This window comes from Heterocephalus glaber, unplaced genomic scaffold, assembly GCF_053883595.1.
Source record: "Heterocephalus glaber isolate CG9 unplaced genomic scaffold, H.glaber_assembly_v1.0 deba00001454, whole genome shotgun sequence".
NCBI classification, from domain to species: Eukaryota; Metazoa; Chordata; class Mammalia; order Rodentia; family Bathyergidae; genus Heterocephalus; species Heterocephalus glaber.
Window position 1 is genome coordinate 14,536,679 of NW_028258303.1, and position 25,592 is coordinate 14,562,270.

Consider the following 25,592-nt stretch of genomic DNA (forward strand, 5'->3'; position numbering starts at 1 on the left):
TTTACTTGGCAGTTCTTTTTAAAACTACTGTCCTGTTTCAATTTCATTGCCTGTTACAGATTATTCAGGGTTTTAAAATGTTCTTGATTTAGTTTTGGTAATTCCTATGTATCTAGGAATTTATCCATTTCTTCTGAATTCTCTGATTTTTTGGTGCAAATGTTTGTGAGGCAGTTATTAATAATCCTTTGGATTTCAGCAGTGTCTGCTGGGGTTTCACCTTTTTCATTTTTAACTGCATTGATTTGGGTTATCTCTCTTTCACTCTCTCCCTCCCTCCATCTCTCTCCAATTTCCACTCTCTGTCAGATTAGCTAAGGGTCTGTCTATTTCGTATATTTTTTGAAGAACAACTCTTTCATTCATTGATTCTTTGTAATTGTTTTTTGATCTCAATTTCCTTGATTTCTGCCTTGATCTTTATAAATTTCTCTCCTTTGTATTATCTGTTTGGAGATTGTTCTTGTTTTTCTAGGGCCTTGAGGTGCAGCATTGTTAGGTTATTTATTTGAGCTCGCTCTGTTTTTGGGATATGGGAATACACAGGTATAAACTTCCCTTTTATACCGCTTTCCCTGTGTTCCACAAGTTCTGGTATGCTGTACCAGCCTTACTGTGTAGTTTTAAAAACTTATTTCTTCCTTAATTTCTTCTATAACCCTTTAAGAATGCATTTGCACAATTTCTGTGTTTTGTCACTGATTTCTAGTTTCACTGTTTGATCATAATATCCATGGTATAATTTCAATTCCATAACATTTACTTAAGCTTGGTTTATTGGACCGTATGTGATCTATTTTAGAGAAAGTCTAATGTGCTGCTAAGAAGAAAGTGTATTCTGCTGTTGGGTGGAACACTGTAAATATGAATTAAATCCATTTGCTTGAAGGTTTCATTCAACTATGTCTTTGTTGATTTTTTTGTCTAGTTGATCCACATATTTGTGACAGTGGTATACTGAGTTCTGCAACTATAATTGTGTTTTATGTTTATCTGGTCTTTTATGTCTAGTAGTGCTTGTTTTCTGAAGATAGGGGCACTGATGTTTGGTCACATTTGCTACTAGTTGTCATCTCGTCATCTTGCATTGTTGCCTTAACCAATACGTAGTGCGTTTATTTGCCTCTTTCAATCAGTTTTGGCTTCAAGTCCACTTTTTCTGAACATAGCATAGCCACACTTTTTTTTTTTGGCCAGGTTCCCATTGCATGGAATATTTTCCATCTTTGGATTTTTAGTCTATGAGTTTATTTTTGGGCTAAATGTTTTTCTTGTATATAGCATACCACTGAATTTTATTTCTTCATCCATTCAACCAATTTGTGTCTTTTGACTGAGGAATTGAGACCATTTGCATTGAGAGTTATTACTGATAGGTACTGACTTATTCCTGTCATTGCTTTATTTTCCTGTTGTTGATTCCCTATCTTTGCCTTCTACTTACTCATCCAAGCTGGTGTGTTTATCAGACCTTTTGTCATTTTTGGCTTCACTGCTTCTTTCTAGGATATCCTTGAGAATTTTCTGAAGTGCTGATTTGGTGGTCATCAATTTCTTTCTTTCTTCTTTTATTTTTTGAGATAGGGTTTCAATATGTACTTCAGGATGACCTTTAAGTCATTATTTATGGGTCTCAAACACGTGGAGATCCTCTTGCCTCAGCTTTTCAAGTGCTGGGATTATAGGATTGGTGGTCATAAAATTCTTTAGGTGCTCTTTATCATGGAAATATCTTATGTCTCCATCAATTCTGAAGGATAGTTTTGCAGGAAATACCATCCTGGCTTGGAATTGGTCCCTTTCAGAGCTTCAAATACTTCACTCCGTGCTCTCCTGGCCTTTTTAGCTTTGTGTAAAGAAGTCTGGTGCACATCTAAGGAGTTTACCTTTATAAGCGACTCCTTGCTTTATATAATGCCTTTTAAGACTGTTCTTGGATTGGACTTATGGGATTTTGACTACAATGTCTTCCGGAGAGGTTCTTTTCTGATCATGATTATTTGGAATTCAATATGTCTCACTTATCTGTATATTAAACTCTTCTGTTATTTGGAAAGTTTTCTACTATTATTTCAGTGAAGTTTTTTTTTTAAAAAAACTTATGCTTTTAATGCTGTCTTCTGATTTTTCATTAATTCCAAACTATCATAAAATCCCCTTTGCATCATCTAGGAACTGCTGGGTCAATTTTTCATGTTCTTTTTTTTCTGGAACCTGGGATCAAACTCAGGACCTTGTGCTTGCAAGGCAGGGGTGGCACCACTGAGCTAAATCCCCTGCCCTCATGTTCTCTTGTTTTTAAGGCACCTCTCATTAATTAGTCACCCTGACTTTGACTTCTGACACTGTCCTCACACTGATCACTTTTGCTCCAACATTTTCTAATTCTAATTTTTATTCTTTGGACCGGGAATCAAATCTAATTCTGATTTTTGATCTTCTGAATTTCTATTTGGAATTTTATACACTGCAACTCTTTTGTATGGTGATTATTCATGTTTTGCTCTGCTGGCTTTTGATTAGTGATTTCTGTAGACTTCCATATCATTTTATTTGGCCCAGTATCTGTTTATTTATACCACATCTAATGTAGCCTTGCCAAATGCCTTATTGATCTGTTTGGCTATCTTCTCTGATATCTAAATAATTTGGCTGTATGGACTCTGTTTTCTTCCCCTTTGATGCCCCATGGATCAGCTTTAGAAGAGTTGGGAATTTTTGGAGGAATTTTGTTGGCTGGTCCTCTCCTGTTTCTACTTTGTTTATGTGTTTGTTTGTTTGTTTTGAGGCTTAAGTATTGATTGTAGTGGAAAGTTTTGTTTGTAGTATGAAGACTTTTTAGTTGGTGTCTGCTTAGTAATGTTATCCTCTAGGAGTAGCTAACTATTGGCGTTGGTCTCTTTCTCAAGATCTAATCACCTCCCTTTACTTCAGATGAAAGATTGCAGCAAATTTGGCCCATGACCCAGTTCTCCAGGAATGGCCCACAGTATTATTAATGACCCTGAGACAAGCTGGATATTGGAATTCCAATAAAACTAATTAACAGAAACTGTGCAACATTCCTCAGTGAAAAATGGTTTATCTTCAAGCTTAACACCTTTTTCTGCTCAGTAAATTGAAAGGTTCGGGCTACGGGGATCTATGACATCACTCAGCCCCAACATTCCGAGTTGCTCTGTTCCCATGGTGCTGTGATCCAGTATTCCTCAACACTGAGGAGTCACTGGACAGGGACAGAGGCAGCTCACAGTCCTGTCTTGAACCTCCCGAGGTACAGTGTGAAGATGCCTGGCAAGGGCTGCTTGAAAAATGCTGACCTCCACGGAGGACAACTTTTGAAGCCGGGATGCATTCCCAAGGAGAAAGTTGGTGACCTTCACGGAAGAAGTTCAAAAATAGGTGGCAAGGGCCTCACACAGGAGGGGAATGCTTTGAAATTTGGAGGCTCCAGAAATATGCAGAGGGCCGTTATGACCAACTGGGTGGAGGAGAAGAACAAGCTTTATGTTCAAAGACTTGAGAAGAATTTAAATATCCGGCTCAGAGAGATTGACAGAGAAATGGGAGCTACAGATAAGTTTCTGGAGAAGCTTTATAAGACAACTGGTCATCTTCCTAAAATAAAATTCTGGTGAGACTGATGCCATTGCAGGTAAGTAGGTCATCTCAAAAGTACAGGTCACAAAACATCTACTACTATCCTGTTATTCAAACACGATACAGTTTTAGCAAATTCTCATGAAATGACTTGCAAAGCAAATGCAACCCATTTCGTGGAAGCCCTTGGAACTAGCTCGTATGGCTTTATCATTGGTTCATATACTCTACAATCAAACACATGTGGATTCAAATCAAATTGTGCTGGATAGTACTGTTTGATACTAGACAAATATCCTAGCACACACCTAACATTTATATACCATTGCTTAGATTAACCAAGTGTAAAATGAGAACAGTATTTAACTCAGAAAATTATGTCACATCTTCCTCTGATGTCACAAACAAATCTATTAGCACAACATGTAATACACTGTTCTCTAAACAAAGACTTAAGGAAAAAAAGGTTTGGGAATGTAGTTCAGTGTGAAGACTCTGGGTTCAATCCTCAGTACTGGGGAAAAAATGGTACCGACAGGTATGTTTCTATTGCTACTTCAACAACTCACACAAACTTAGTGGCTTCAACACACAATTCTTATCTTGTAAGTAGTTCCGTAGGTCAGAAGTCTGAAGGTCACATTCATGCTCAGGGTCATGACCAGAGTCTTGGGGGGCATCAGCAAAACACGAATCAGTGTAAAGGTGAAGGTCAAGTTCATGGACAAGGTTAAATTCTGGGTCAAGTGAGGCCAGAGTCAAGGTCAGTTGATCAAGATCAGAGCTAGTCAGTGTGAGGGCGAGTTTCAGGGTTACGGTCAAGTTCAATGTTAAATTCAAGCTCCTGTGATAGTCAGGGTCAGGGTGATGTTTCAGGCTGGCAAAGCACTGAGCGAGGCTGAGGCTACAGGTCAGGAAGTTTTCGATCAAGTACCAAGCTGAGGGTCAGAGATGGTAAAGCATAAAGTTCAAATGTCAGATGCAGGTTGAATCTCAGGTTCAGAATAAGTCTGAAGATCAAAATGAGGGTCAAATTTAAAGTTAGGGTGGGGTCAGGCTTAAGATCTCGGATGGCCTTCACTTGAAGGTCAGTGTACCCGGTGAATCAGTATCTGGATTGCCATTATCCTCACGTGAACTTCAGGCAAACAGGTCAGGCCCCAAGTCTACTTCCTCAACAGAGTCAGGCTGATGGTCCCATCACCTGTAAGCCTTCGGTTGAAAGTAACGGTGAAGGTCATCGTGAGCTTGAAGTGTCATTGTGACACTGAGATTCAATGTCAAGATCAAATTCAGGGTGTGCAAATGTGATCACTTTGGCTAGGGTTTATTTTTAGGATCCGTAAGATGGAGGTTCAGAGTCAATGTGAAGGTGACTGCTCAGCATCAGGTTAAAGCCATGATGGGAGCAAGGGCAGGACTTGGGCGTCAAGGGTGGGACCGAGACAAAGCTCGGGTCAGGTCAGTGTGAGGGTCAGGGTTAATCCAAGGTCAGACTGAGAAGAGCATAAGGGTGGGATCAAGGTCAAGTTCAGGGACATGGTGGGGATGGGTCAGGAGCTGGATCAGCCTCTTGGTCAAGGTCAGTTTCAAGTCCAGTTAATGATCAGGACAGGTCAGGGCCAGTAAGGAGGTCAGAATGTCACAGTGAGGATTAGAGTCCAGTTTCAAGTTCATTTTGAAGCTCAGAACAAGAAAAAATATGTACACTATATTCGGTATTGGGTATGGAACCCAGGGCCTTCACGTGGAGCTACACCCATTCCCAGCTCTTTTATATTTTGAAATGGGGTCTTGTTAGGTTGCTAAGTTGCCCAGTTTGGGTTGGACCTTGTGACCCTCCTGCATCAGCCTCCCAGAGTGATGAGATGACAGTGTGCGCCTCCATGTCCAGCCAGAAAACACATTTTGCATAGCAAGAGTCTTCTAGGAGGTTTCTAAGCACAATATCCATTTCTGTAGTAGCTACAGGGCGACTCAGGCTACACACTTCTTGAGCGGACCTTTCAAGGGGTTGGCCCATTTTATCTGCATTGTTGGTTGTATCAAATAAAGTCCAACTATGCCCTGATATTTTCAAATATCTGTGCAATCTGTAAAGATGACACGTCTGTCATCCTCAGAGGAGAAATCTGAGTCTTTTCTTCCTCCGCCTTGATGAGGCAGCTGGATGTCTGGCAGTTTTATAGCTCTCAGACATAGCTTTTGGTTTCACTTCTTTGTTCCAGTCTCATCTGTATTCTCTTGCTTTTGTCTGAATATCACACACTCCGTTTTCTCTTTTGAAATCCTGTTCATTTGTTTTTTGAGACAGGGTCTCGCTGTTCTGCTCATTGGACCTTCAACTGGACTCAAGGGATTTCCTGCCTCGGCCTCCCAAGAACTTGGAAGGACAGATGCACACCACCATGCCAAGTGCCAGACTTTTTTAATATTATCATACATCTCTCAGAAAGATTATAAACTAACCTCTAAGCACGGCTATAGCTGTAGCACAAGCACTGCTGTCTATCAGTACTAGCTCACATTCTGTTTTTCATTGCCGTTAATTTTAGAAGTGTTTTTCTTAGTTTTCAAATGCATAGGAATTTATGTTATGTTGTTACTGGTTTGTTGTTTAATTACTTATAATAAAAACGTACCTCCTATCATTTTGAGCCTTTGAAACTTGTTGACTCCTATTATGGCCAGTATATATGTGGTCAGTGTATTGTTTCACAGACCCGAGAAGAATATGCACTGCGCATTATCTGGTTCTGTGTTCTCTACTGGACAAGGATTCACAGCTGCCTAATCACATGAAATTACTCACTGACTAGGCCAAACTTGAGTCAAGCTTCTCTCCCTGCCTTAGGCCGCTGCACTTTGGCCCATGCTTAAGTGTAAACATGGGGTAGAAGGTAGGCCTGCTCCCTTAGGTCCCCATCCAAGAATCCGGAGACCAAGGAAATATTTCTGTAAGTCCATGGAGACTCCACTGTGTGCTCCCCACCGCTTGCCTCCCTCTCCCGGTGACTTTCTGCTGGCCCTGCTTGCCCCGCCCTCTAGGACAGGAACACCCTTCCCCATTTGATTTTGAGATCCTTGCAGATCCTGAGGTCAGAGTGCTCTCTGCACTGCAACGGTTATTTCTAACAGTCCCTCAACCCTAGATTGTTTTCTGGCAATACACAACCATTAGGTCAACCTGTTCATCTTCTGGGTGAAATGGCCTACCTTCTCAATTGTTTGGTCTTCTTGCCCACTCTTTCTTGCAGAGTTATTTTAAACCAACCACTTTGGAAGTGGGTTTATCTGAGTTTTAGTTATGTTGCTATTTATGGCAAAATGTAAAAGTTTATGTGCATAGAAATTAAAATTTTTTGTTAATGAAATGAATTCATTATTACAATTTAATTTGTGTACCCCTGAGTAATGGTCTCCTTCAAAATTTGTTTCATATCAAATAACTAAAACACATCATGTTATTTTTTATTCTTTTGCTCACAGATTTCTGGCATTTGCATTTTAGCTCCCCTTCCCCTTTTTTGCTTCTGGCAGTATAGGGCATGAACCCAGGCCCTTCACACTGACCTGTATCCCCAGCCTCGTTTTTTATTTTTGAGACAGGGTCTTGCTAAGTTGCCCAGCTTGGGCCCTAACTTGAAATCCACCTGCCTCAGCCTCCCATAGTAGTGGGATTACAGGTGTGTACCACTAGTCCTCACTCCAGATGCCTCTTTCGCAAATACAGTTTCATGTTTCTTTTTGATCACAACATTTGTTTCAGGAAGAATATGTGTTGTATAAATTTAAATTACTAAACTTTTAGCTGGGCATGGTGGCACCTTCCTGTAATTCCAGCTACTCAAGAGGCTGAGGCAGGAGGATTGCAAGTCTGAGGCCATCTTGGACAATTTAGCAATACTCCATCTAAAACCAAATCAAAATAAAAAAAGAAGCAAACTCTCCCAATATATCACTACTACTTTTTAGTTTAAAATTATCATTATACTATATGCTATATATTTATACCTGCTGTTATTTGTACATTTTTATTATTCCATTTTTTTCTTGAAATTTTGGGTGTTGATTTTTTTTTTTCAGTACTGAGTTTTGAACCCAGGGCCTCATGCAGGTTAGGCAAACACTCTATTAAGGAGCTACACCTTAGTCCTATTTTTACTTTTTTTATTTTTTCAAGACAGAATCTTACTAAGTTGCCCAGAATGGTCTTGAACTTGAGATCCTTCTGCCTCAGTCTTGAGTATCTGGGATTACAGGCATGTGTTACCATTCCTGCTGCTTAGTCTTTATCCACACAAGGAATACAAACATTATGTACTAATAAAAATACAATAAGGGCAACAACAGTAACTAGTCCTGGTTTTGAGGATTAAATGAGGGTTTAAATGTCAGGGTCCTATGGTGGAGAAGTAACTTGGGAGAAAATACTGAGCTGATACCTAAGATGGCAAAACAGACACATGGAGTAGTCACTGAATATACAAGAACAGTGTTCCAAGTTGAAGAACTCTCTTTTTAGATGATGTATCCCCATATCTGCCCCTCTCAAAAACTTGCAATGATTCCCGGTTAGCTGCTAAAGGATACTTCAGTGAAGGAAACGTCCCATTTCCAAGTCAGCCCTGCCCTCTCCTGTCCCAGAGGCTTTCCAGGTAGGTGAGCCATGGTGAGTCACCTGCCTTTCTAAGCTTCTGTTTCCTCTCCTGTAACATCTACTAGAAATAGCACTGCCCAGGGTTGCCTTGAAGATGAAAATGAAGAAAAGTTAATGTAATCAAACAATTACTTTATTGCCTGATACCAAATAACTTTCACATCCTTCAACATACAATTGCTCAGAATTTCCTCAATATTAAGTAGGGCTTTACTTTCCTGCTTTCTGGATTTTCTTTCGTTATTCCAAATGTCCTTCCACCTGTCTCCCCAGGTCTTCAGTTCTAATCCTTAGGCTAGCAAGTCAGTAGGCCGACCAGAGAGACTACTGAAATACCCCGGTCCCTGTTGTGCCCAGATCGCGAAGTCCCCAAAGACCACCAAGGAGCCGATTCCGATGTAAACACACGAGGGTCGTTTATTCAAGCTCGAGCAGGGGCACTCAACCGTCACCGACACCGCGGATCGGGATTGAGAGCCCCGAATTTCAAATCAGCAGGGTTTTTATTGTGGCTACAGCAAGGTTTGGGGATTTTCCATTTAGCAGTTACATGATTGGTTGATATTTAGCAAGCATGGGGTGTACATCGCGGGGGTTGAGGGGTGGCTACACGTAGATTTTATGGGAAAAAGGAACAATCAGCACATTGACAGAATGTTCTATAGATAATGGGCCCGGGAGCATCTGTTTTCTGGGCAGACAGAGGACTGAGTTAGGAGCTGCGTCTTTTTTTTTATCTGTTGTCCCACAGCAAGGACATTTTATCATTATTTTATGGGCACAAAGGAGACTGGGGAATAGTTGACTCCAGCGAAGTGGAATTTATGTCAAGGCCACTTTACTGTCTTATTCCAAAATGGAGTCAAACTTTAAAATGGAGTTTGTTAGGTCTCACATTCCCATTCTCTAGCTCTGCCTTTTACTTTTTGTGTGACGGCTGAACTTCCTTACCCTCTCAGGTCTCAGTTTCTCACTTATAAAATGGAGGTGACTACTCTACAGAAAGGCTGAGACATAGATGTAAATCCGAGCAGGTGCAAGGAGTTTAGAACAGTGCCCCGCACAAAGTAAGTACTAGATCCACTCGTGCTAAGTGTCTGCCCCTGCGTCAGGGATGACTTCCCCGGAGGTGAGCATTAATCTCTCCATCCGAGGTGCCTAGAAAAAGATAAACACTGCAGTCCATTTGAAGACACTAATACAGGGACCTAAGTAGAAGAGAATGGAAATGAGGAAGTGGATTTTGGTGGCGAGGGGCCCGAGTACTCGAGGCCAAGGGCCAGGGCCAGGGCCAGGGCCAGGGCGCCCCAGGGCCGGAGGGGGGGGGGGGGACGGCCGCACGGGGCGTGTCTCCGTGTGTCCCCTTCCGCCGGGCGTGCCCGGGCGCGAGGCGGGGCCGGGGCGGTGCAGTCGCCAACCGGGCGCAGAGCAGCAGTGCGGCGTCGCCTTCTCAGACGTGCTCGCTCAGGTAAGACCGGCCGCCTGCGTCCCGCCTGCGGGGCCGTGTTGCACCCACCAGCCTGCGCGGCGCGGTGAGGGCGCCAGGAAGGCGGGGTGTGTGGGGGGGGGTCTCAGTGGACTCGGATCGCTGTGCTTGAGAATCAGGGATACTGGGGCAAGGGAGCAGACGCGCGTGTGTACGCCCACCTGTCCCCGCTAGCTGGAGTCCTCACTTCACCACGCCCCGGGCGATCCACTTAGCCCTGGCAGCCTCTTCTTTTTTAAAGATCCTGGGGACGCAAAAGAGCAGGGAGTCAGAAGGATCCCCGGCGTCCCCGGTGGAATGGCTCGGAGCTCGGGGCTGCGGACCTGCGCCCATCATGCTGCGAGCGCGCTCTCCTCGCAAGGCTGCGCCTTCTCTGCGGCTTACTTTTTAGTGCGGAGTCGGGGTGAAGGGGATTAGGAGCCCACTGGGCGAGAAGACGGAGTTTGCTCTTCCCAGGAGAGACGCACCGTTTTATGTGATTGCACAGAGTAGTGCATTCTCTAGACATGAGTCAGGCCTCTGGCATTCGCGCCCGCAGGTGTGGATCCGGGGGGACGGCACCCGGAGTCCGGAAAGCGCGGTGGCCGCCGCCTGCAGGTTCCGGGACGCGGGGGCCTCTCTGCTGCTCCTGGGCAGCCGATTTCTGTTCAACACCCAAGGCTGTGCCCTTACGGAGAGCCAGACGCTTTTCCACCTCGATCAGCAACATCATTAAAACGGTAGCTAATTAAAACGTTACTTCGTGAAGATACTGCGTTGGATTTCATGAAGACACAAAACTTCAGACTGAGCAGAAAGGAAATTTTTAAAATGTGAAGAAAACCAGACCGTTGTTGCCAGAGCCATTTGCTTGTGTGAAGAAATCTGTTTAGAAAGAAGCAGGGAGGAGGAAGTAAAAGGAAATGTGTAGCCCCTGAAACGCTTTCAGGAAGGAAGTGTTTAAAGTTCTATTGTTTAGGGCGTTTGGCCTCCACTGTGGAGTGTTCTTAAAAGTTAAGTGATACGTCAGTAACGATTCTTAATATTTTAGAAATCATACTGAATCAAACAGAACTAGTATCAGTTTGGGCCAGGTATGTGCCGGGGACGGGGGGTGAGACCGAGGACCCGGGTTAAGTTCATGCCCTTGGAGTCTGGCTGACTCCTTAGTTCCGCTTCACCTTAGCACTGACTGTAGAGCTTTATCCAACCCCTCTGAGACCCTGCTCCTGCCTATGCAAATGGAGGTTTTATTAAAGACCGCCGACTGACTCACTGGATTATTTAAGGTTATGTTAAGTTAGTCATCTGACAATTTTTTTTAATACCTACTATGTATGCTACAGTAAAGAAATATAGCAAAAACACCGACCTTGCAGGTTGACCTTCTGGTACTTTTGTATATTAGCTGGCATTTAGTAGGAACTCAAGATATTGTCTGATATTACAGATGCATTAACTGAGGCTCAAAGAAATTGTGTCTATCTTGAAGAGCAAAAGCAGAACTAGGAGTCCCCTGTATCCACTGTGTACTGTAGAGCAGGAGAGCTGGAAGACCAGACTCTTAACTGGACAAGCCTAGTCTTTGGAGTGCATGGGAAACCCAGGCCTAAATATTCCAGGAACTGGGAGTATGATTTCCTTTTGAACTCTGCTCTGGGATTATTGTTAGATTTTTTTTAGAATATTTTGTTTCCAGGATGGGTGGGAGCAACTTGTGTTTCTAAATCAACCCTGGAGACAGGCCAGCAAGTTGGAATGCACTGGAGGGAGGCATGCTGTGTTCCCAAAGACCTGGCCCTTCACCTCTGCCCCCTCCAAGACCGGCTGGCTTCCTGCAGGAGCAAACAGGTCTGCTTGGAGCCCTGCAGAATGTGACTGAGGTTCACAGGAGGAGGAATCCAACTAAAAGCCAGCTAAAATCTGTGTTGATTTGCTGGGGGAGGAGCGGTTTTCTCTGCTCCTTTTTGCCCTGTGATGGCTGTGTGTCCTGACTGAAAGAAATTAGCAATATGGTAATCTGTAATCCCAGCACTCTGGGAGGCTGAGGCAGGAGAATCACAAGTTTAGGCTCAGCTTGAATTTAGTGACTAAGCAAGACCATGTTTCAAAATAAAAAATAAGAACAGGGTGGGGATGTAGCTCAGTACATAGACCCTGGGCTCAATTCCCAGGCAATAGCTCTACTGGATTTTTTTTTTTTTTTTAGACTGATATTGCTGTGTTGCCTAGGCTGGCCTTGAAGTCCTGGGGTCCACTGATCCTCCTGTCTCAGCCTTCTGAGTACCTGGGTCTATAAATTATAAGTGTACCCATCTCTCCTGGCTTCTGGGTTTTAAGTAAGTCAAAAATAGGGTGTTCAGGAAGCATATTCTAATAAGCCCTTAAGTATAGAGATTTTTTTTTCTTCCTTGTCATGGGGCCCTTACAGGTCTAGCATAGTTTTTTGTACATGCTAAGTGCCCAGTACATATTTGTTTTCTGGTGCCTGCCTTGCAAGCACAAGGTCCTGAGTTCAATCTCCGGTACCAAAAAAAAAAAAAGATTTAAACTATTTGTTTAGTAAATGGATTCCTGCTGTCAGAGACACATTCTTTTTCTGAGAAGGTATTTCTCTGAATATTGATTTCTGTTTTCTGGATTAAAGATTAAGAGTTGGCGCCAGGCATGGCCTGTACAGGTATAGAGACACAAACCTGTAATCCCAGCACTCAGTAGGCTGAGGCAGGAGGCTAACCTGGGCTACACAGTGAGTTCAAGACTAGCCTGAACTACATAGCAATACCTGTCTCAAAAAAACCCAAGACAAAAAAATGATAAAGAGCTGGACTGAAATGATTGTAAATCACAGATTTATACAAGTTAGTGTTGTTTTTTTTAAATAGGTCAGTGTCGCCTCAGGAAGGAAAAGGTGGGATATCATGGCTTCCGTCTGGGTAAGTAAAATCCAAGCCTTCACAGCACAGTGACTTATCAGAGTCAAATCAAAATCCAGAAAATCAAAATATCAAGCCAGGAGTGGTGGCGCACACCTGTAATCCCAGCACTCAGGAGGCTGAGGCAGGAGGATCACCATGAGTTGGAAGCCAGCCTGAACTACATAGTGAGACCCTGTCTCAAAAACAAAACAAAACAACAACAACAAAAAAAGAAAATCAAAGTATTATGAAAAACGTTTTGGAGGTTGATAAAAAGTTGATCTGAAAACATGTCAAAAAAAGCTAGCAAATGTGCAAAAGTAATAAAATATTTTAAAATGTGTAATAGAGTTACATAGTTAATTTGTGGTGATACCAAAGCAGAGAAGTCAAAAACAGAATAAGTTTAATATATGATTTATATCTATTATATGATGTTACTTGTATTAATTGGTAAAGATAACACTTCACATCAGCAAGGAAAAGATAGCTTTTTCAATAAATATACTTAGGAAAATTTTCAGCTGTTTGGGGAAAAGTAAATCTGTCTTCCTTTTCCCTTCTTACATTAAAATGTAAAATGCAGATGGGTAAAATATAGAAGTGAAGGAGATGTGATATAGTAGATAAAGTTGTAAAATAATCTGACAGTGGGAGAAAGTAATTACACAGTGACCCCAAACGAAAGCCTAAAAGAAAAACATTGATTTGTTTAATTACATATGACTTTACAATTATGACAGCAACCAGTTAGTAGCCTCAGAAGACAACCTACTGGTGAAAAATATTCGCAGTACATTAGACAAAAGACTTTATTCCTTTCACATACAAGTAACTTGAATAAATCAATTTAAAAACTGAACTTGATGGAAGATTTGCAAGACACCTAAATAGGACATGAAAAGAATTGCAAATATCCATTGAACATAGAGAAAAATGCTGCATTTCACTGAGAATAAAAGAAATGTAGATAACAGAATGAGAAGCCATTTTCTACCTCAGAAAGTAGAAAAAGTGAAAAATACATAGCATAACCACAGTGACGGAGGCCGTGGGCGAGACGGGCCCTCGTCCTCTCTTCATGGCAGAATAAATTCGGCATACTTTGGGGTGATATGTGGTCATTACCTTTCAGTGTTTACGTGCATTGTTGTTGAACCCAGTAGTTCCAGTTTTGAGGATATATCGTGTAGACTTAAATAAGTTTGAAAAAATACAGGTCTAAAGATAGTCATTTGTACTTGTTTGTAGTTTTAGCCTTTTTAATGTGATCATTAAAGGAATTGGGGGAAAATAGGGAGTCAGCTGTATATGTACTAATACAGAAAATACAGAATAGTACATACAGAGTGATTCTGGTTAAAAGGACAAGAATGTGCAATAAGACTATATTCCATGGAAACTTTTTAGAAAGGTAAAGATAGGGCACACGTACAGTGGACCGTTGACTTAAGAACTTCGTCAGTTCCCAAGAGTTGTTTGTAACTAAGTCAACACAGCTGAGATCTGGATGTTTACCTGGGTACGCTCTATAGATAACAAGAGGCAGATGAGTCTTCCATTAACCTAATTAACCCAAGTTGTTCGTATATCAGGCCGGTGGTAACTTAAGGGTCCGCTGTACTTTTCAGTGTATCACTTTCTGTGCTCTTGGATTTGCTTTTGAGACAAGTTCTTACGCGTAGTTCAGGCTAGCCTTGAGCTCTCTGTGTAGCCCAGGCTGGTCTCATACCCAGGGTGAAGCTCCTGCCTCAGCTTGCTGAGTAGTGGGATTATAGGTGGCTTTTTAAAACTATGACCAAGTATTTTAGAAGATTTTCGAGATGAGTCTCAGAGCTTTAAACTAAGGTGCTTGGCACTGCTGTCCTTTCTGGAGACTTTGGGGAGAATCCTCTTTCTAGCCCACTTAGGTTGTAGCTTTCAGTAAGCAAAGTGAGGTCTCTGCCTCCAGTGGGGCTGACTTATCTCCTAGTGGCCTCTGCTGGTCCTTTGCTTCTGGGTGCAGCATCTAGAACTAGCCAAAGGGCATCGAATCCTTCTCACTTGTGGAATCTCAACCTTTCCTTTTTGGGCATCCCTCTTCCACCTTCCCCTTCCTTTCCCAGCTGGAGACAGTTCCCTGCTTTTAGGTTTCCTGATCAGATTGGGCCCACCCAGATAAGGCAGGATAATCTCCTTGGATTATGCCGATCCCAGAGAGCAACTCAGAACTGCTATGAAGAACAAGATGGTAGTTCCTCAAAAAGCTAAAAGCAAAGCTACCATATGATTGAGCATCCTACTTCTGGGTACCAATCTAGGGTGTTGAAGAAATATTTGCACACCTGTCCTCATGGCTGTTCTTCACAGTAACCAAGAGGTAGAGGCAGCCCAGTGTTGGCCCACAGGTGAGTGGATAAACAATCTGCAGTCCATGTGCTCAGTAGAGGAGTATTCAGCCTTTGAAAGGAAGGGACTCTTGCCACAGGCATTCACGGATGAACCTGGAGCATATTATGCTAAGTGGAGCAAGCCTCTCATAGAAAGACAAATATTCTATGATTCCACTCATACAAGGTATCCAAAGGATCCCAGCTCGTAGAAACAGATGCCAGGGGCCAAGGGAGGAAAATTGTTTCAGTAGAGTAGAGTTTCAGTTCTGCAGAATGAAAAAGTTTGAGTGATCTCTTTCAGAACAATGTAAATGTTCTCATCACAACTGAATTGTACACTTACAAACATGGTTGATGTTCAACAAAAATTCAGGTTTCCTGTTGTAGGTACTCATGTCACAGAGTGCTGTCACAGAGCCCAGGCTGAGGCCCAATGCACTTAGAACCCAATACTGTGACACCAAGGTTTTGCAAAAATAAATCGCTTCACTGCACTGTTGACCAGCAAGGAAGTCAGGAGCTAAAGGGAGCTCAAATCTGCCTTCCCATTGGTTGATAGAAGGAGCATGGGTGGGAAGGGAGAGAGGAGAAGCTATGTGGTTGGATGGTGAGAAGAGGGGTGTTTGGGTCCTTTGCATAGGTATGAGCAGTTGTCATGTTTGTTTCAAGGGCAGGTACCACATTGTGTGAGGGGAATTGGGCTTATGTCACCAAAAGGTCATTGACTGGCTTCTTCTGTACATGTCCATTCTTGAGGAGTTTTTTCCCTCCTTGAGTGGATTCTGGAGGCTTTTCCTGAACTGATGCCTGAGTGTGCCCAGGCCTTAGCTGATTTCATTTCTTTCGTTCTTTTTCCCTCTTAGACAAAAAAGCACATAAGCACCCAAATGCACACAAGCCATCAAGTGTACCCATATCTGGAAGTCTGGAGATCAGTTTGAGCTTCTCAGTGTGTAGTTGATTTATTAGAATAATGTGATCAAGGGCAGCACAGTGGTGTTGTATGAGAAAGAAGGGCTAGTTTCTTAGGTCTTTTATATTCTATTTAGGGCTGTTGCAAAGCTACCATTGTTTCAGATAAATACTCTCAGTTGCATTGGTATTTTGTTTATTTTGAAGTTTTAAATGTCCCTGTTCAGGCATATGTCCTACCTCACTTCTTGATAAAAAGACCTGGGATTAAGCCATGCACCATCATGCATGGCTTTCATTTTATTCTAAAAACATATTCCTTTCTATATAATATCCCTGCAACTATTTTAGTAAAGGAGCTTCTGTGTATTTCCTGGACTTGATTTTATTTCAAATCAACAGCATGTCCTCCCCAGTGAAATGGCTGTCTTTGAGCTGTCTGAGACAGGGCCAGTCTTTAAATAGATTCTTTCTGACCACTTCTATTTTCAGTATTTTATAGTATTTTAAACACACATATACCATTAAGACATCTAGTGCTCTGTTTCTACTCCAGATGGGTGGTAGGATGGAATCCAGTTTGCACCCTTCCTGGAGTCACCATCAGATTCCACAGGTTCAGGAGCTCCGTCCTGTGGGACTCTGCTCCCACTTCCAATGCCAATCACAAGTCTTGGTTGCTACCCACACTTCTGACTGTCTGGCCATAAATGTGGGAGTGTCAGTTATACCCCCTCCAATTTAAAATTCACTAGCCTGATTGGAGAACTTGCTGAAAGAGCTGTACTTCTGTTTGGAGATTTATTACAAGGGGTACACACAGGGCAGGATCTGGAAGGGTCCTGCTAGGGTGTGTCCATGCCCTCATCCCATGGAGTCAGGGTGGGCCAGCCTTCCTGCCGATCTCCACCAACCAGGAAGCATCTCAGAGCCCCAGTGTGCAGAGTGTTAATCAAGGTTCCCTTATGTAGATGTAATTGATTCAATTGTTTATCGCATGGTTGAACTCAGTATCCAGCTCCTTTTCCTTCTCAGGTCAGCTGACCCAGTGTTCCAGCCCCCTAACTGTGTGCTTGGTCTTTCTGGTGACTGGCTAATATCCTGAAGCCTCCTAAGGGTCTTCCAGGACTCACCTCAGGAGCATAACAAAGACACTTCTCTATCTCCCAGGAAATCCCCAGGACTTTTAAAACTCTACCTAGACTAGGACAAAGACGAGATATATTCCTTATCATACCTCACATGTATAACTTGCATGAAAGCAGAGTTTCCAAAACAGCATATCCTTTTATTTTTATTAAAATTGTATTGACACTAATGGCACTAGTTACAAATGCTGATCAGAACCTCTGATTTTAGTTATAGCTTTAATACTGAGGGAACTGGGAAAATGAGTTCACGTTTTGTAATAAACACTGGCAAACAGAATCATTCAAAGACATGGGATTCATATAGAAAAACCTGAAAAGGAATCCTTACTAGGGGAGACATGGAAACCTAGTGACGTGAGGTGGAAACTTGCAGACAGGAAATGTTTGCTTGTGAAAGTGAGCTCATGAGGCCAGCTGGAGAGCAGCAGTGCCCCTTCCCTTTTCCCCTGGGAATCAGCTGGGCGAAGGAGGACACAGGAGGACACAGGGCTCTCATTTCTGCTGGTGACCAGAGGAGTGGCAGCCACAGCGGAGCTCTCAGGCAAGGTGTAGTGTCCTGAGATGAAAGCGTTTGGGGAAGGTAATGCCTTTCAAACTCTGTCCCGGGATGCCCTCAGCTTTGGATATTTGGGTGCTCTTCTTGGTCCTGGATTCACTGAGTGCGAGAGCCCTGTCCAGTGTCTCAGTTCTTACTCTGGCAGGGACAGCCCACTTCGCCTTTCTTTCCAGCAGTGATTGCTCTTCCTCAGCAGATTAAACATGTGGGGGGATACCTGTGTCCACACATCTGTGTCGAATTCCTCCTCTGGCCTCTCGTCCATCTACCAGCTCTCAGGAATGGACAATGCAGCTTTGACACTGTTTTCTCTGAAACAGACTTTCCCATTCCAAGCAAAACAGGCCTCTTTCCTGGATAGTCGCTCCTCCACATGGTTATGACCCCCCCTCCCACTTTGTGTGTATGTTAAGCCACCTTCCCGGAAGCATCTGTAGGGAACTGTTGGCGCACACACAGTTGGCCCTCCCTCTGCAGGAGGTCAGTAAAAACAGGTGAGGCCTGGGTTTCAAATCAGAACACCGGACCTTTGTTTGTGACATTGCCTGAAAGAAGTACCTAGCAAGAAGAGCGAGGCTTCTTGGGATGAATGGAATGAGCAGTCTTTGTTCTTTGCCACACCTGATCCAAGCCCAATCATGAAGGGGAGAGGGCCCTTCCTGTATATTTAATCATGGTAAAAGTGTAATTTCTGGATCACTAAAGAAACCTGTAAAGAGGCAATGAGAAAAGGAAAAGTTTGACTTTAGAGAACAAGGAATGTGAAGGGGAGAGGATATAATTTGATTCTCTTGGAAGTTGATTTTACTGGTGATTGCCCATGTAAACAGGCATTAGAGAGAGTAAAGAATGCATTTGTAGGATTTTGGTGTATGACATGGAGCTCTGACATGTCTGATAGTATCACTGGAGAATTAATCAAAGAAACAAGATGACCCCAGACAAGAAAATCTTTGTATTCACTTATTCATCTGACAGATATCTACTAAACATCTCCTGTGTGTCAGACACTTAGGCTCTGGAAAATAAACAGAGAAAGAATTAGAAAACATGGAGCCTGCATTTTATTAGACAATAAACAAAGGGTAGATGTATCAGAGATGAAGTCAGTTTAAACAAAACTTAAAATGAGAATGATGGGGCATGTTACTAGCTGCTCAAATCTGTGAGCAGAAGTTTGTGTGGCTGAGGGAGCGAGAGGGGAGAGTCTCTTGAGGAGGAGCAGACAGACAGAGGGACAGGGCAAAGCTGAGGCCAGTGAGTAGGGTATTTGTGAGCACCAAGAAAATCCACACCAGAGAGGGGAGGGGGCAAGAATAGAAGATTTGATGAGGTATCCCGATTCTTGTATATGATTCTTTAGGACCCTCCAAGGGCCACGGACAGTCCCAGTAATCTTCTCATGAGCTGTTTGCAGTTTTCTTCTCCAGGTACGCTCTACATTAGGAAGCACTCTTAAATCTGTAGCAGCTTGTTAGGATTATCACTTCCCAGACAAACTCAGCCCATAAGATATGCATTTTACTCTCATGTCATGTGCACTTTACCCTCATGACCCTGCCCTTGTATGCAGGAAATGTTTCTCTCAGAATGTCGCAAACAGTAGATGTCCCTTACCTCTTCCCTCGTGGGTAGGTTCCCATCCCCCAGGAATGAGGTGGATGGAGAGTGCGTGTTATCATTGCCATCCCCAAATCCTGTAACTTCAGGAGCATGGCCAGAGGCTTCTATTCCCCCAAATTTATATGTTAAAATCCTAGCTCCTGGGGTGGTGGGTTTGGAACATGGGACTTTTAGGGGTTGATTAGCTCATGGAACCAGAGCCCTAGGGAATGGGGTTACTGATCTTATAAAAGAGGCCAGAGACAGCTGATTAGTCCCTTCTGCCAGGGGAGGACACGGTGACCCAGAAAGTGCACCTTCACCAGACACCACATCTGCCAGTGCCTTGATTTTGGATTCTTTGGCCTCCAAAACAGTGAGAAATTCCTGGTGCTTATGTTACTCAGGCTGCGGTATTGTGTCATAGAAGCTGGACTAAGATTCTGGCCTCCATCTGGGCTTGGCCCTCTGTCCTCCAGCCAAAGACCGTTTAAGATGTGGGTATTGTCAGACTCCCACTTTAGTGGGCCAGGTTCCCTAGATCGTGGGTCTGTTGGACAAAAAGGTGTCTCCTCTAGAAGATGAAGTTAGAGCTAAGGATGTGGCCAGAGCAGCCACCTCAGTCTTCAGCTCTCTGTGGCTCTTAGCTAAGAGGAGAATTTATCAGGAATTCTAGACTCAGTTAAACCCTTGATGTGGATTGTGAAACAAAGGTATAATCCTTAGATACTGTTGTTAGATGACTCATAAAGAGATGAGTATAGACTATAACCTACTTCAAGCAATCATGAAAATTGTTCTGAGAAAGATTTTTATGTTGATTAAGTCTTTCTGGGAGCCCAGTGTTTCATGTTCAATCAAGAAAGTTGACTTCGCTGCCTTTGTCAGAGAAACCCCAAGTGCCTGAACAGACAAGAAGGAAGACAAAACAGAGTTATTGGTCACCATGGTGCCCTCTGGTCCATGAGGCACTACAGGCTCTGGGACATCTCCCAAATCTCCCATGATGTAGTGGTCACTTTGATTTCTGGACTTTTGATATTTGAAAGAAGCGATTTTATCAGGCCGACATATATTTAGTGAAGACCTTGGAAAAATCCCACACCTTGAGATAACATTGACTGGCATCTGTCTACCCTCAACAAGTTCAATTTTTTTTTGTATGGGGGCCCAAACTCAGGAGGACCTCGCGCTTTCGAGGCAGGCCGTAGAACCACTGAGCTAAACCCCAGCCCTTGATTGTTTTTTTAGACCCCTGTTTGGGAGGTAAGCACTGGGCTAGGAGCTGGACCTGTGCTGATGAATGAAAAAGACCGTCTCTCTGGAACTTTATGTCAGAAGAGGTAGACACACAGTAAGCAGGGAGAGTTATCACTGAATGCTGTGTGTCCTGACAGCAAAAGAGATGCTGCAGCTGAAGGAATTTCCTGAAGACAGAAGACCCACCCTGCCAAGGCCCAGGGTTCACAGAGTGAGAAACAAAGGTGAGAGATTAAGAAAGACAAAGATTAAATAAGGTATAGGTGGGACCAGGTGGGGCTCTAACTCCTTATGGGAGGAAAAGACCTCAGGCAAATGGCCAAGCATTTATCTATAGTGGTAGAGGTAAGGGAAGTGCAGGGGGAGGGAAAAGGGGCTGGTCTGTAACCAGAGCCAGGAGAGTAGCTAAGGTCTACAGGATGTCATGCTTGATGTTTCTCTGGCGAATGGGCGGGGTGGAAGGCAGTCCTCTTCTCAGCTAGGCCTTGCTCAGGCCAGCCCTTGCTCCGCTATGCCCTCTTGTTGCCTGTTCCCCTCCCACAGAGCCCTCTGCCTCATCCAGGGAGGAGGCAAGTTAGGTCTGGCCATAGGGATCTATAGTGCAGTACTCCCAGCATTACCCTGGGTGTGAGTGGCACCAACCAATAGGCTTGCAACCTGAATGGTATAAAGGAGAAACAAAGAAGCTTTGCCTCTGTTACTTCAGAGAGGCTCCAGTCTTCACCTTCACTTTGGATGATGTCATCTCCTGACTTCCAGCACAGACTGTTCAGCCTTTTATCAAAGACCCTTCGGCCTCCTCATAAGATTCACATGGGGCACTACAGTGAGCTCCAGGCCTTCCAGTGGATCCTTTGGCTCTCCAGCACACAGACAGCCCTTTTGCACTCTTCCACACCTGACTCTGCAGGCAGCAATTGTAAGCCTACCTTGTAAATATTTTTTTTTTCTGGTGCCAGGGATTGAACTCAGGACCTTACACTTTCGAGGCAGACATGGGTCCACTGTGCTAAATCCCATCCTTTCTTGTAAATCTGTATATATTTATATACCTTGCATTAAATCTGTTTCTCTAGTGAGCAACACCGTGATCTCTAGTGACTGACACAAGGGAAATAGGAACCAAGGCAGCAAATATAATATATAATATAACTTATTCAATGGATACCTGCCGGAGTTTTGGAGAACTGGAGAGGCAGAGGCTCCAGATGAGGGCGACAAAGAGTATCACCAGCCTGCCCAGGGCTATATGGACAGTGCCAGGAGTTTGGACTCTGTTGGTCCAAGAAAGGTGTTAATTAGGTGAGTGACATGATATGACCTCGATGTGTAGCAAGCAGGTCCTCAGCTGCTGTGTGGGAAGTGCTTGCAGATGGGCAACAACAGGCAGCAGAGAGAGGCCCCTGGGGATGCCCACATCCAGGAGAGGCCTGATGGTGATTTGGATGACCCTAAAGACAAAGCTGGGTGGGGAGCAGTGCACGTGAGATCTCTCTCTCCAGCAGGTCTCACAGGCCTTGCTGACTGATTGGATTTTGAGGGAAGGGAGGCGAAGAAGCAAAGAAGACACCCAGGGTTCTGGAGGCTGGCAGTGCTGTTTACAGGGATGAGGTGAGGAGGGAGCAGAGCACACTGAGGCTGAGCCCAGAGGCTACAGCCAGAAGGCTTGGGTTCCAGTCCTGCGGTGCCACAAACAAGATCTGTATCTGGGCACTTTCTCCACTTCCTGTGCCTCCATTTACCACTCTATAAAATGGCTCCAGCCAGACTTCTGCACTGTTCTTGTATATTCAGTGCCTACTCCATGTGTCTGTTTTGCTCTCTCATGTATCAGTTCAGTATTTCCACCCAAGTTACTTCTTCCACCATGGGACCCTGACGTTTACCTCCTCATTTATTCCTCAAGCCACAGCTACCTGTTGCTGTTACCTTTGTTGTATATATTTTTTTTGGTACTGGAGATCAAACTTGGGTCCTTGCACTTGCGCAGCAGGCAGCGAAACCACTGAGCTAAATCTCCATTCTGTTGTATTTTTTTTATTAGTACATGTTTGTAGTACATAATGTCTGCATTCCTTGTGTGCATACAATAAAGAATATGCAGCTGGCATGGTAGCACATACTTGCAGTCTCAGCTACTAAAAAGGCTGAGGCAGGAGGATCTCAAGTTTGAGGCTAACCTGAGGAAGTTAGTAAGATTTTATCTTAAGAAAAGAAACTAGGATGGGGGAGTGTAGCTCTGTGGTAGAGTGCTTGCCTAGCTTGCATAAGGTCCTGGGTTCAAAACTCAGTACTGAAAAAAAACCCTCACATTTAAAAAAATAAAATAAAATCACAAATAACAGTGCACAAATAGAAATGCACAAATTAACAGCAGGAACAAAATATAAGCATATAGTATAATGATTATTTTCTACTAAAAATAGTAATTTACTGGGAGTCTTGTATCTTTTCTGATTTTGATTTGCTTTGAGGTGGGGTATTGCTAAGTTATTCAAGATGGCCTCAAACTTGCAATCCTCCTGCCTCAGCCTCTTGAGTAGCTGGAATTACAGGAAGGTGCCACCATGCCCAGCTAAAAGTTTAGTAATTTAAATTTATACAACACATATTCTTCCTGAAACAAATGTTGTGATCAAAAAGAAACATGAAACTGTATTTGCGAAAGAGGCATCTGGAGTGAGGACTAGTGGTACACACCTGTAATCCCACTACTATGGGAGGCTGAGGCAGGTGGATTTCAAGTTAGGGCCCAAGCTGGGCAACTTAGCAAGACCCTGTCTCAAAAATAAAAAACGAGGCTGGGGATACAGGTCAGTGTGAAGGGCCTGGGTTCATGCCCTATACTGCCAGAAGCAAAAAAGGGGAAGGGGAGCTAAAATGCAAATGCCAGAAATCTGTGAGCAAAAGAATAAAAAATAACATGATGTGTTTTAGTTATTTGATATGAAACAAATTTTGAAGGAGACCATTACTCAGGGGTACACAAATTAAATTGTAATAATGAATTCATTTCATTAACAAAAAATTTTAATTTCTATGCACATAAACTTTTACATTTTGCCATAAATAGCAACATAACTAAAACTCAGATAAACCCACTTCCAAAGTGGTTGGTTTAAAATAACTCTGCAAGAAAGAGTGGGCAAGAAGACCAAACAATTGAGAAGGTAGGCCATTTCACCCAGAAGATGAACAGGTTGACCTAATGGTTGTGTATTGCCAGAAAACAATCTAGGGTTGAGGGACTGTTAGAAATAACCGTTGCAGTGCAGAGAGCACTCTGACCTCAGGATCTGCAAGGATCTCAAAATCAAATGGGGAAGGGTGTTCCTGTCCTAGAGGGCGGGGCAAGCAGGGCCAGCAGAAAGTCACCGGGAGAGGGAGGCAAGCGGTGGGGAGCACACAGTGGAGTCTCCATGGACTTACAGAAATATTTCCTTGGTCTCCGGATTCTTGGATGGGGACCTAAGGGAGCAGGCCTACCTTCTACCCCATGTTTACACTTAAGCATGGGCCAAAGTGCAGCGGCCTAAGGCAGGGAGAGAAGCTTGACTCAAGTTTGGCCTAGTCAGTGAGTAATTTCATGTGATTAGGCAGCTGTGAATCCTTGTCCAGTAGAGAACACAGAACCAGATAATGCGCAGTGCATATTCTTCTCGGGTCTGTGAAACAATACACTGACCACATATATACTGGCCATAATAGGAGTCAACAAGTTTCAAAGGCTCAAAATGATAGGAGGTACGTTTTTATTATAAGTAATTAAACAACAAACCAGTAACAACATAACATAAATTCCTATGCATTTGAAAACTAAGAAAAACACTTCTAAAATTAACGGCAATGAAAAACAGAATGTGAGCTAGTACTGATAGACAGCAGTGCTTGTGCTACAGCTATAGCCGTGCTTAGAGGTTAGTTTATAATCTTTCTGAGAGATGTATGATAATATTAAAAAAGTCTGGCACTTGGCATGGTGGTGTGCATCTGTCCTTCCAGGTTCTTGGGAGGCCGAGGCAGGAAATCCCTTGAGTCCAGTTGAAGGTCCAATGAGCAGAACAGCGAGACCCTGTCTCAAAAAACAAATGAACAGGATTTCAAAAGAGAAAACGGAGTGTGTGATATTCAGACAAAAGCAAGAGAATACAGATGAGACTGGAACAAAGAAGTGAAACCAAAAACTATGTCTGAGAGCTATAAAACTGCCAGACATCCAGCTGCCTCATCAAGGCGGAGGAAGAAAAGACTCAGATTTCTCCTCTGAGGATGACAAGACGTGTCATCTTTACAGATTGCACAGATATTTGAAAATATCAGGGCATAGTTGGACTTTATTTGATACAACCAACAATGCAGATAAAATGGGCCAACCCCTTGAAAGGTCCGCTCAAGAAGTGTGTAGCCTGAGTCGCCCTGTAGCTACTACAGAAATGGATATTGTGCTTAGAAACCTCCTAGAAGACTCTTGCTATGCAAAATGTGTTTTCTGGCTGGACATGGAGGCGCACACTGTCATCTCATCACTCTGGGAGGCTGATGCAGGAGGGTCACAAGGTCCAACCCAAACTGGGCAACTTAGCAACCTAACAAGACCCCATTTCAAAATATAAAAGAGCTGGGAATGGGTGTAGCTCCACGTGAAGGCCCTGGGTTCCATACCCAATACCGAATATAGTGTACATATTTTTTCTTGTTCTGAGCTTCAAAATGAACTTGAAACTGGACTCTAATCCTCACTGTGACATTCTGACCTCCTTACTGGCCCTGACCTGTCCTGATCATTAACTGGACTTGAAACTGACCTTGACCAAGAGGCTGATCCAGCTCCTGACCCATCCCCACCATGTCCCTGAACTTGACCTTGATCCCACCCTTATGCTCTTCTCAGTCTGACCTTGGATTAACCCTGACCCTCACACTGACCTGACCCGAGCTTTGTCTCGGTCCCACCCTTGACGCCCAAGTCCTGCCCTTGCTCCCATCATGGCTTTAACCTGATGCTGAGCAGTCACCTTCACATTGACTCTGAACCTCCATCTTACGGATCCTAAAAATAAACCCTAGCCAAAGTGATCACATTTGCACACCCTGAA

General features: G+C 43.5%; 1 protein-coding gene across 1 annotated transcript in view; it reads left to right on the forward strand.

Annotated features, from left to right (window-relative positions):
* The first annotated feature begins 9,636 nt into the window (after nt 1-9,636).
* The window catches only part of Anxa3 (annexin A3), a 62,576-nt gene continuing 46,620 nt past the window's right edge, over nt 9,637-25,592 (forward strand). Inside the window, exons 1-2 of the mRNA XM_004848013.4 lie at nt 9,637-9,728; nt 12,611-12,661. Coding sequence (XP_004848070.1) covers nt 12,647-12,661 — 15 coding nt within the window. The 5' untranslated portion in view covers nt 9,637-9,728; nt 12,611-12,646. The remainder of the gene's footprint in view (nt 9,729-12,610; nt 12,662-25,592) is intronic.